The 12,645-nt window shown below is 43.0% G+C and overlaps 1 protein-coding gene across 3 annotated transcripts; it reads right to left on the bottom strand.

Moving 5' to 3' along the window:
- Window positions 1-10,445: 10,445 nt before the first annotated feature.
- On the bottom strand, window positions 10,446-11,615 carry LOC121874429. 3 transcript variants are annotated; one of them, XR_006090418.1, is made up of 3 exons: window positions 11,392-11,615; window positions 10,628-11,257; window positions 10,446-10,488 (listed from the first exon to the last, which is right to left on the bottom strand). XR_006090418.1 is itself a non-coding variant. In XM_042378556.1 (2 exons), the coding sequence occupies exons 1-2, from the start codon at window positions 11,521-11,523 to the stop codon at window positions 10,877-10,879; spliced, it is 513 nt and encodes a 170-aa protein (XP_042234490.1). In that variant the 5' UTR covers window positions 11,524-11,615; the 3' UTR covers window positions 10,625-10,876. The 3 variants fall into 3 exon arrangements, 1 of the variants encoding a protein (XP_042234490.1); XR_006090417.1 differs by having other exon boundaries at window positions 10,477-10,536; XM_042378556.1 differs by lacking the exon at window positions 10,446-10,488 and having other exon boundaries at window positions 10,625-11,257.
- Window positions 11,616-12,645: the final 1,030 nt, after the last annotated feature.

The following is a 12,645-nucleotide window of genomic DNA, read 5'->3' as shown; positions in this document are numbered from 1 at the left end:
GTGGTTAATATTTAGGTGAAATAAGCTGGGGTGGAAAAGTATCGTCCGAGTGTACAATTTACATTTTAATTAACGTGAAAGAAAACTAAAATAGTTTCTCATTTAATTAAATAATATTAAGATAATTAATTTTACTGTTAGATATATCAAACTATGATTCAGCCATTCAATAAAGAAGCCTAGTTAGATATTTGTACGTCAGTCAGCAATACTGTACTTTAGTCAGGCAGCAAGATTCGCTATTTTAAATTTAGAGAGAGTAATAGATATTTTATGCAATTTACTGTACATATTGTTGCTTCAAGAGTATTATTTATTCCTAACTAATTTAATGAGCTAATTAATGTCGATATCCTTCACCCATGCAATAAAAAATAAATAATTTAAGTTCGTAATTCATCTCTCATGCGTGTTTACAATTTCTCTCGAGGTCTCAATGTAATGGAGGAACTTTACTTTATCTTTCATCATTTACTTTATGGGTTTACAACATAATTCCCGTTACGAAAATCAACGCAAACGACCATTGAGTTTATTTAAGTAAGTAAATATTATTATTTGCTTAAAAGTTGGTTGTTGTGTTATGCAATAAGTATTGTCTGGGCTAAGAGTTTGTGTATGTTTGTATGGTAGATAATAGTGTTTGTATAGTGACGTTAATAGTTTGTATGGTAGATAATAGTGTTTGTATAGTGACATTAATAGTTTGTGTATGTTTGTATGGTAGATAATAGTGTTTGTATACTTTTACTTTACATTTATCCTCTTCGCCACTGATCGGCTTGTTAGCTGCTTGGGCGATCGGTCACGTCTCTTTTCATTTATATTCTTCACCAAAATCGCTTCATAGCATCAGGTCACGCCTCTCTCTCCTTTGTTGGCAAATACTGGGCATGCACGACTCCTGAATGTTCCTGAACCCGCTCCAGTGTTGGTCAAGTCTTCTCTTGAAAGAGCTCACACTCAGTGCGTCACAACACTCTCTGGTAGGTGTTCAGAGTTTACAACCCTCACTCGAAAAAGTTTGCCCTCACGGTTTTCTGGACTTGCGGCTTCTTCAATCTCGGGCTGTGACCCCTTGTGGGGAGAGTGCGTCCGCCAGCTCCAAGTAAGGACACTCAACTGAGTAGTGCCCCTGAGATGCTTATACACCTCCAACTAGGTCCCCCCTTGCCCGTCTGTAGTATAAGCTAGGCAAGTTCAGGCGCTCCCAATCTCTCAGGGTAGCTGAGGTGCCGAAGTGCAGGCACCAGTTTGGTGGCCCTCCTTTGAACATTTTCAACCAACTGACAGTCCCTAGCATATCTCGGGGACCAGATGGGGTGACAGTACTCCAGATGGGGAAGCACTTCACTCCTGAAGATCCGTCACGAGGACGGACCATCTAGATATCTGAACGACCTTCTTATAAGACCCAATAATTTATTTGCCTGATTTACCTACTTCTCACAATGGCCGAGAACTTCAGCTCATTGTCAACATACACACCTAGGTCCTTCTCACACACAGTCTCAACTGAAGTGCATTTTCTTCATCCCGTTGGGACATATGATACCTCGCCTTACCGTTGGTACGCCCCAGGTGCATCCTCTTACTTCGTGACATTGAATCTCAGCAGCCATTTCTTCGACCATTCCTGGAGCCCAGAGGTCCTTCTGCAGCTCTTCACAGTCCGCTTGGTTCTTAATTTCTGAAATAACTTGCCATCATCGGCAAACATTTGTATGGAGGAGTGTACAACGTCAGGCATGTCATTTAAGAAACAACAAACAACAGCGGGCCCAATACACTACCCTGCGGGCGGTACTAGGGTGTCTATCTGGTGCGAATTTTTTTTTTTTGAGTTTGAAAAATCGGCCCATGGTATTAATGATGTAGTTCTATGTGCAGAATCATGTGAATATCTTCAGATTTGAAAAGTTTTCATTTTTTATACCGAGTAAATTTTACAACGAAATCTTATGAAAATTCAGTATTCCCACCCTTTTACCAACACCACTAAATAGCTTATTTAAAGTAAAGTAAATGTATCCAGGTTAATTTATTAGGATGAAAATGATCCAGAATAATTGAGCGAATGATCTTGACACATTATTAAATTTAATATTCCTTTTAGAAAACAAAATCATCAAATACAAAACCCCGGTTTTTACTACTGTTGACCGGTGTTGCTGCACACCATAGAGAACATGTCTTTCTTGCTTCTGTTTCTACTCATCACCTCCTGCTGACCACCTAGGCACCGGATGTAGCCTTCCCTCCCCTCTCCTGGCTGTACATGCCAACCTGCTGGCCTCGCTCCTTTGCTGTACACAGCAGCTCTATACTCTGGGTGTCTTGAGGGCCAGGCAGGACATGCATGGGGTTGTCCAGGAAACTCTGGCTTGAACATTGGGTGAGGCTGCTGGTAGGGGGCTCACTGCCAGCCTGGATATCCAGATCTAAGATCAGTGAGGGTCTTAGCACCTAGATTGACTTCAGAGTCTTCCTGACCCTGAAGGAATAGTCACCAACTGATTACGTCATGTGAATCCTCTCATAAGTCATATCCAAGATCACTTTGACTGCCCTCTTCTCTCCTCCCTCATCCTTACTGCAGAGCATTTATGCAGAACTGCCTCGGGATGAGCATACCAGGAAGATCTCCTCTGATCTGCTCCACAATCTGAACAAATCTTCCTTGGCTGACTCCTCCAGGAGCTCAAGCTGGAAGAACATGCCTCGGACCTTGGAGAGCGATGACTTGACCTTGGTGTTGAACCAATTTGGCAGAAATGAACCTCCCGTGGAGTGGACAATAAGTCTCAGGTTGTAATGGTTCCCTTTCCAGATTATGATGGCGACCCAAATTCTGCAGAACCACCAAAGGCCGTTGTGAGCCACCTAGAATGTGAGACTGGACCTATCTTTGCAGGTAAACAAGTCTATCAGGCATGACCCCAGTTTTGATGGCACTGCAAATCAGCCTTAACCATAGTACTGGTCGGTACTCCAGGTGGAATCAATGACGAGTATGTGCAAGCTCAGCAGGTGGAGGCCAACTGTGATTTTTTCAAAGCTCGGTTATTTCTAACTTTCGGTGGCAGAGTCCAGCATCACCGAAGGACCAGACCATCTGTTGTTTGAAAGAGTCTTGCCATCAGCTCACGGATCAGATGTCCTGAGTGGCAGCTTCGTTGGTGTGGAGGTCACAAGCAATCCAGACCGGCTTCCTCCCAATCTTCCGTATCCTGTATGTTGCCAGCCACCTGTGTTACGTGTTGGTGCTGCTGTCCTCAATGGCCTGCAGGGTCTGGTCGTTCCTCTCTCACAGGCAGTTTCACAATGTTATACTGCCACTATCTCAGCTGGTTTCCTGATCTCATCTTTCTCTGGGTGAAATGCCACAAATACTTCCTCCTGGTTCACTGCAGCAGGGAGTGGTGTTCTCGCCTTCACCATGGCAGGGTTTCCGGCTTGTCCAGAATCTCCAACTTTCGCCCAAGACACTTGCAGGTGTCATCCTTCTCCCATCAAAGAACAAACAATTGATTCCATTTTCTCTTATCCCTTATCGAAACTCCTCTTCTAGGTTGACAAGTTTCTCCTGAGCTCTCCTTACTTTGTTATGATCTATCGCCAGGTAGACATCATCAGGTGTTATCAAGCCCACCGTCAATCAGGCAGCTGTTGCCTTTATCTCTGCAGTTTCTCTGGAGACCAGTGTGATTATGCATGCTGGCCAAACTATGCTCGAGACATCTTTCTATTTCGAATCTTATGCCTGGAAGTTTGGGATCGTGGCTTTTCTGGGTTAGGGACAAAGTCACTGCATTCTCCTGGTCAGCACTCGGATCAGCCATGGGGAGAATCATTAAACTCTGATCAAACGACTCAATCATCAGCCTTTTTTACACCTCACCCTGGGCCTTCTCAAGTCCTACTTTTCACCAGCAACTCTTCTCCTCTTCTGTCTCTCTGCTTGGCAGCCTCCTGTCTCTTGGACTCTGGAATATCTTGGCTAGAAAATCATGAGAGCCCCTATACTACCAGTCTTCTCTCTGTGTGCTTTGACAAATGCCAGTTCGATCTAGAATCTTCAGTTCAGCTTGCAAATACAGGAGATGTGGGCCATAGTTTACAGTCACGATCGCATCCAAACTCAGGACAGAGAACAATTGGGCACTTGCAAGTAATTATGTCAAATAACTGTGAGGTCCAGTTGTAGCAAAGCTGTCCTTAACACCACCATTTTCCTCTCCCAAGGAGATATCTCTTGCCTTTTCCCCAACTATTTCTTGATCTCTCACTAATCTTCTTCTGACTTGTTATGACTGGGCTTAGCAGACTGAGCGTTGCTTCAGAAATTTGTACTGTGCCAAGACAGCTTTGGTCATATCACTGTATGTCTTTGTTTGTATAAGTTCTTGGTTCTTTTTTCACTGAGTTTTTATAGTTAAAACACCGTATCTCAAAAGCATCTCTTCAATGTAGGCAACTCCGACACAGGGCTCTCTCCCAGACCCAAGATAGTGACTGAGATGGCTGGATTTTTTGGTTCTCGTCCTGACACAAGCAGCCATCGCAAATATTATCAACTTATAAATGCGTAAGAATCTGAAACGAAAAAAAATATTATTGATTTGGGTTGTTAAAATGAAGTCAAAAGCAATACATTCACTATTTAGTATGACACTGTGCAGCTGCACGTTAGATTTTCGATAAATTTCACGCTAAATTTACCTAGCAAGGTTGCAAAATCATTGAAACTGAAATTATTTTCTGTTTATATACTAAAATCACCTACCAAAAAGTGAAGTGGGCCATTAGTTTTAGCTGATCGCTTCCTCCTATGACACACCCTACTGCGTGCCGCTTCTTAAAGGTACAGACTGACGATTTCGTGCATTAATGCACACACTGCTTGCGGCCATGTAGAAAGTCTTCTATCATAGGACATTTCCCGAATTCCGTACCCTTCCAGTTTTGATTTTTGGCCTTTCGTGGGTACACTGTCAGCCTTGGCAATAATGTCTAGGTAAATATTGTCAAATATTACCACCCTGTTCCTAGAATATGGGTCCGATATCAATACCTTGAGCAATTGTGTTAAGCTTAAAAGAGGCTTCGGCATAAAACCGTGTTGGCAATCTTTTTAGGGTTGTTTCGTAGTAGATGTTCCATCAAAAGCATCCTCTGGTAATACTCTCAAGTACTTTACATATTATGCTGGTCAGGCTCTGCCGGTCTATATAGTTGTTCGTGGAGTGACTATCGCGCTTCTTGAAGATAGGACTCACATAAGCCACTTCCATTCACTGGGGACCATTTGTTTTCATCCAGGCATTTACAAAACAGAATCTTGCTGGGGGCTCTGCAAGCTCATTTGCACAGCTCCTGCTAGCTATCAGGGATGCACGCATGTCGGTCCGGGACTCTTATGGACCTTTAGCCTGGACAGTTTATTTCTAATACCCTCTTCTGTAGACACAATGCTGGGTCAGTGCTGTGTCGAACTGTCTGTCCTCAAACGCAGGAAGGTTAGTTGCATCCTCTCTTGCCGAACACTGAGAAAAGCTGTTCAATGCTATATAAGCTTTATCTGGTCAGAATCTGCGCCTTTACATCTTCAAGCCTCCAGGTCGATACTCCAACTCCGCGTTTTCAATTTCTGACACATAGCGGTAAAAGGCGCCTTTTGGGTTTGACTTGACCTCGCACGTGCAAGCCAGCCTCACGGAACCAGCACCAAGCCCTCTACACTCTATCTTTGCTTGGTTTCTGGCTCTTGCATACATCCTCCTGTCTTGCTCATCGTTTGGCCAACCCACGTCTTGAATTTGTGGGTTTTCTTCCTTATTTTGTCGACCGCCGCATGGTTCATGTGTAGGAATCCCCTAATTCTTAAACACTGGGTTTGGTCTTGGTACATATTTATCGATCAAATGAATTCATTTTACTAGTTATGATATTCAGCATCTGCGTTCTTGTACCTTAATAAGTCGAGCCAGTTGATACCCCTCATCTCTTCCTCATCCCATTGGCAATTTTCCCTTGTAATATTTGCACCTTGGCCTGGCCTTATCTTGAACTAGGTAACAGTTAAATCTGAATGACAACACTGTATGGTGACTGGTGCCAACTGGGGCAAGGTGTTCCAGTTCCAGCCACCATACCCTCCTCGTTTGTTATGATGAGGTCCAAGTGGCTTGGGTGTTGCTCCTCACTTAATGTCGGGTCTCACATGTTGGAATGAAAATTATCTCTCAGAGTTTCTACAAAAAAGAGTAGCAGGTTTATTCAAGTCCAATCTGAGGGGTGTGCGAACTACGTTCTTCAGTCAAATGTCGCCATAGTTGAAAGTCCCCATGACTAAGGAGGTGGCTAGGTTGAGCATCGCCGCATTGTTTATTAAGGTTCTTAAGTTCCTTTGATTTAGTGGGCCACAGTTTGGGGATCTGTAGATACACCCGACGATAGAAGTAAGTCCCTCCCTTTAATTAGAATTTTACACCACTTGGACTCTTCAAAAACATCCTCCCTGTACCCTCGCCTGGCTGGCTCTAAGGTCTTGCCTAGCGTACAGTAGATAACCACACACCCCTCCTGCAGGGTTCTTGAGTTAGGTTCGTAAATAGGTCATATCCGCTTAATACTGAACTCACATTCCTCTGGGTCGATTCTCTGTTCTTGTACAACAGTTCTACAACTCCTACAATATCTGGTTGGTGTACTCTTAGTAGTGTTTCAAGCTCCTCTCTCTTATCCAAGGGAACGTGTCAGTATTAGTGTACACATGACATTCAAAGCCAAATTTGTTCTCTGATAACGTCTCTGCTCTTAGTAATAAACCCAGCTCCCCACATTCTCCAGAAGCTGCAGCATTTGCCTTTAAGTACACTGTATTTTTGCAGGGTGTGGTTAGAAATGTCATTGTTTACACGGCTCGTTCCCTCCTGCCCGGTAGGCTGAGCTGGTGCCGCCTCCCGGGTGGGGGGTTGTGAAGTGGAGTGGAGGTGCACTGCTGCCCCTGGCCCTGTGTCCTTTACTTGTTTCCACTACCCTCCCCTAAAGAGTATAACCACTTTACCTGTCCCCGTTCCTCCTCGACTCCTCCCTCTTCTGCTTCAAGTCCTGCAGGGCTTCTTGTGTTATTCCCTCTGCATTACCGTGCGGTCTGGTGAATAAATACATCCCGAAATGCCTCGCTCCTTTTATTTTTTGCCTGCCGAATAACTTGCTTGTTTCTCCTCCTCACTCACTAGTGTGATCCTGAGGGGCGAGGCTTAGCCCCCTGCTTTTCTGGCCTCCTCTCCCATCCTGGGGGTTGCTGGAATCTTCAGAACCTCTGTGCAAACTTAGCCTGGGAAACCCAGCACCTTGTCGTGTGTTTCCTTACTCTGATTCCCTCTTACAATCTCAGTGACTCCAAAAACTAGCCCACATTGTTCCTGCGCTGGAGCCCGTTTCTGGTGTTCCTCCTCTCCCTAACAGTAGGTCCGTTAATTTTTCATTTCTTCGACACACTTCTTCAAAGTCCCAATCTGCTGTAGAACCTGTGCCTGATTCTGCATTACTCTCCTTGGGGAGCCTCCTAATACGTCAGCATAACTCCTCTTAACAACCACCTCCATTCTATCAGCTACTTCCTCCAGTCTTAGCAAGGATCTCTTTCTCAACTTGCTCGGATTTGTCAACCAGCAGGGCTCCCTGCTTCATCTATTCCCTCGTCCCTAGAGGAGCTGTTCCCTTATGGATTACCCAATCGCTTCATTCACCTTGACTATGCAGCCAGAGCAATACCAGCAACAGCCATCAAGCTTTACGGCAGTTGGTAACCTCTAAACGCTGCATTAGTTAGGCCTGTATCCTCCATATCCGACGTCTCCTGCAGTAATCACCTTATCAAACTCGCTGGTTTATTTGTTGTGGGGGGGGTGCGAACTATTAGCAAATCTACACCTATTTCAAAAATAAAAGAGAAAAATTACTTAGCTACTCTCTGTTGCCTATGAATTGTCGTCTGCGACTGTACTGTATCTCCCTGTGAATGGTGTGTGTAGGCTGGACTGGAATCCTTGAGAAAACACACAAACAACATAAAATTTAAAGTCTCTGTAGCACCTATGACTGACTTGGTTAGCTGGCACAGTGCACCAGCTTGCTTGCTAGTGAGCCGCTCACTTTAAAGTTGTACAACTTCAGCGGTCACTGATGACACTATGAACCTCCACTTGTGTGCACACTGTATCTCCTGTGAGTGGTGTATTATAAACACAGATTCAGTCCTTGAAAACACACAAACAAAATAAAATTTAAAAGTCTCTTAACGGCACCTATATTTGAATAAGGCTGGCAGTTGTCTTACCAGCTCGATTGCTTAATATGTATTCACTTTAAGTTATTTATAGTCTCTTCTGCATTCTGTTGACAATATGAACTGATTTAACTGAAGGCACAGTACTACACTCCCTGGTTGGCCTTTATCACAGCGATACTGCTTACCTAAAAAATAAGACCAAAATAAAAGCTTTGTCATGTGGGGAAGTGGGTTTTAAAAATACAATCGTGTCTAGCATTAAAGTCCTACATCGATTTACACTTTCCACATCCTAGACGATCTTGACGATCTTATAATCACTGTCATGTTAGAGACGACAATGCAGGTAATTTTTTATGGGATTAACCCACGTTAATAGTTTGTGTATGTTTGTATGGTAGATAATAGTGTTTGTATAGTGACGTTAATAGTTTGTGTATGTTTGTATGGTAGATAATAGTGTTTGTATAGTGACGTTAATAGTTTGTGTATGTTTGTATGGTAGATAATAGTGTTTATATGTGTGTATAAGAGATACTAGTAGCGTGTGTATGTTTGTATAGAAACTCATTTGAGATCCAATACAAAATTAAGGTATTATTATTATTATATTCACCACTCCTCCAGTGTTAGTAGAGGAGGAAACCTGTAGTGGTCACAACACCCTTCTCACGTGTGTCCGGGCTGGGGCTCGAACCCTTGACTTATGAGTGAGAGTTACTGCTGTATCCTCGGCACCAAAATGTTGATTAAGCAGATTTATATACATTAAAGAAGGTACTTTATTAAATACACTAATAAATTATTTGTATTATTTTAATGTGCATAACAAAAATATAGTTATATATATTATTTGTAGTTTTCCTCGTGCTACAGTGAGCAAGAGTAGATGCAAGATATCACAATGCAGTTTTTTCCTTCACCTACAATTATGGCTGCTTATATTAATAATGAGGACTTAATATCTGTATAATTACATGTTAAATTACCAAAGAAATAATGTATAACACACAACAGAGACACAGGTATTCACGGGTATTATAGATTTATAGAAACAATTGACAACTCGGCCATGACGCCACACCATACCAGCCAATCATTGTCTTGGCTACAGGAAAAAAGAGACAGATATCTAAAAATAACCTTTATTTCCCTTTATTTTTAGCATCCATTCTATTCATAGTATCATTAAAGGTTATTGTACTTCCGAGTAATTAGTTGAAAAGATCAATTTTTTGGTTTGTAAATACAGTAGTAGGAGAAAAAAAAATCCCTGGGCTATTTCGCTTTTGCCTCGTCACCAGTTTGAGACTTTGACCAGTGAGGTAAAGGTGGAGTGAAAATGTTCTTTATTTTTCATCTTTCGGTTTAAACAATATTAAGTCATATAATGATTTATTCTCTCTGAAATAACATAGTGTTTGATGGCCTAACGAAGGGTAAATATTCTGACACTAATTTCATTCTAGAGTTAATGAGATTAATTTGCATATGTTATGACACTTAACGCAGTAATGTGTTATGTTATTGACGCAAATAACGCAGTAATGTGTTATGTTATGGACGCAAATGGACACTTAATAATGTAGTAATATATGTTTCTGTTATGGACGCAAATAACGCAGTAATGAATTATGGACGCAATAGTGTATAATATATGAATACTAATAACACAGTGATATGTATATTGTGGACGCAAATAACGTAATAATGTATATAACACACTAATAACGCATTAATACCTATGTTATGGTATGGACGCAAGTAATGCAATGTATATATAAACTATCAATATTGCACGAATGTAATATATATAAATTGTAATTATCCAGTCCTTACCAACTCCTTTTGCGTTTTACTTACTTTTATCCTCTTCACTGATCAGCTCGTTAGCCGCTTGGGTGATCGGTCACGTCTCTGTTACTCACTGGTCATGACTGAATATATCTGTACCTGCTCCAGTGTTGGTTAAGTCTGGTCATGACTGACTATATCTGTACCTGCTCCAGTGTTGGTTAAGTCTCGTCATGACTGAATATATCTGTACCTGCTCCAGTGTTGGTCAAGTACTGGTCATGACTGAATATATCTGTACCTGCTCCAGTGTTGGTTAAGTCTGGTCATGACTGACTATATCTGTACCTGCTCCAGTGTTGGTTAAGTCTCGTCATGACTGAATATATCTGTACCTGCTCCAGTGTTGGTCAAGTACTGGTCATGACTGAATATATCTGTACCTGCTCCAGTGTTGTTAGAATACAATCATTTGAATATATCTGTATAACTCCAGTGTTGGTTAAGTCTGGGCATGACTGAATATATCTGTACCTGCTCCAGTGTTGGTCAAGTACTGGTCATGACTGAATATATCTGTACCTACTCCAGTGTTAGTTAAGTACTGGTCATGACTGAATATATCTGTACCTACTCCAGTGTTGGTTAAGTACTGGTCATGACTGAATATATCTGTACCTACTCCAGTGTTGGTTAAGTACTGGTCATGACTGAATATATCTGTACCTACTCCAGTGTTGGTTAAGTACTGGTCTTGAAACAGCTCACAGACATACAGATGGACTAGAACCCCATATCAAACCCGCCCATATCACCACCCATATCAAATCCACCCATATCGAATCCTCCACCCATATCCATCTCACCCATATCAAACTCACCCCCCATGTCATCCATCCCACCCATTTCAAACGGTTCACCCATGTCTTCCATTCCCGCCATATCCATCCCTCCCTCATCCAGAAAGCCCGGGTCCACTCCATCTGGTATCATTTCAGCGTCTGGGTTCATTCCTCCTCCTGGGTCGATAGGCTCGGGTACGGGTTCGATTCCAGCAGTATCGCCAACGCCGGGTTCAGCTCCAGCAGCATCGCCAACATCAGGATTTAATTCGTTGTTTGTTGTTTCGTTGTTGACGTTGTAGTTGTTTGTGATGTTTGTCTCCTATGAAGAAATTGTTTGTAATTAGTAAAATTTTTGTGTTTTGTTTTTGTCTTTGAAAGTGACTTAGAAAATTACTTAAGGGTGGAATTGGTGTTTGAAAATTAGTTATACAATGCATCTCACCTCACACTCACCTGATTATGGAACCCGCCACCGTAGAAGCCATGGGACCCGAACCCGACGTGCATAGGGACACCAAGACCGAACCCGTACCCCCAGCCACCGAATCTGGGTCCCCATCCTGATAGAGCGGCTCCCATCATCATACCGCCAGCGAAGTTACCGATTCCGTCATTACCTCTATCTACTATAACCGTATTTCCCCCTCCTCCTCCTCCTCCGTACCCTCCTCCTCCTCCTCTTCCGTACCCTCCTCTTCCTCCGTACCCTCCTCCTCCTCCGTACCCTCCTCCTCCTCCTCCTCCTCTTGGGTACCCTCCACCTCCTCCTCCTCCATAGTTCCCTCTTGCAGCCGCCGCGGGATCTGAAACACGGTGATTCTTTCATTAGGTTTGGTTGGGATTTAGTTAGTTTTGGTTGGGTTTGGTTGGGATTTAGTTAGTTTTGGTTGGGTTTGGTTGGGATTTAGTTAGTTTTGGTTGGGTTTGGTTGGGATTTAGTTAGTTTTGGTCGGGTCAGGGTGTGGTAGGGTAGTAATAACATTGGAAGTATAAATATCAATAATGACAACAATATTAACAGTAAATAATAATTGTTTTACGAGAGAGAGAGAGGCATAGAGGGAGAGACAGAGAGACAAAGAGAGGGAGACAGAGAGATAGAGGGAGAGACAGAGAGACAAAGAGAGGGACAGAGAGGCATAGAGGGAGAGACAGAGAGATAGAGGGAGAGACAGAGAGGCAAAGAGAGGGACAGAGAGATAGAGGGAGAGACAGAGGCAAAGAGAGGGACAGAGAGATAGAGAGAGAGACAGAGAGGCAAACGTTGAGAGAAAGAAAGACAAAAGCTACAGAGAGAGAGAGAGACAGACGAAGGAAAAAGAGAATGACAGAGAGACAGAAGAAGGAAAACGAGACAGACAGACAGAGATAACTAAACCTGAACTTACTATACGCTGGCTGGGTGGCGGGGGGCGGCGCCGTAGGGACTGGGGTGTAGGGGGGTGGATCCCCCTTCTGCTGGTATCCCCCTGGGCCCCCTCCTGGTGGTGCCGGAGGTTTGGGGGGTTCGGGAGGCGGTGGCAACTGGTTCGAATACAACAGAAATTAAGGGTTAGGTTAGGTTTGGTTAGCTTTGGTTAGGTTAGATTAGGTTTGGTTAGGTTAGGTTAGGTTAGGTTAGGTTAGGTTAGGTTAGATTAGGTTTGGTTAGCTTTGGTTAGGTTAGATTAGGTTTGGTTAGCTTTGTTTAGGCTAGATTCGGCAGGG

The sequence above is a fragment of the Homarus americanus genome, unplaced genomic scaffold (genome assembly GCF_018991925.1).
Source record: "Homarus americanus isolate GMGI-L3 unplaced genomic scaffold, GMGI_Hamer_2.0 scaffold6268, whole genome shotgun sequence".
In the NCBI taxonomy this organism is placed as follows: Eukaryota; Metazoa; Arthropoda; class Malacostraca; order Decapoda; family Nephropidae; genus Homarus; species Homarus americanus.
This window is presented reverse-complemented; position numbering and strand designations above follow the sequence as displayed.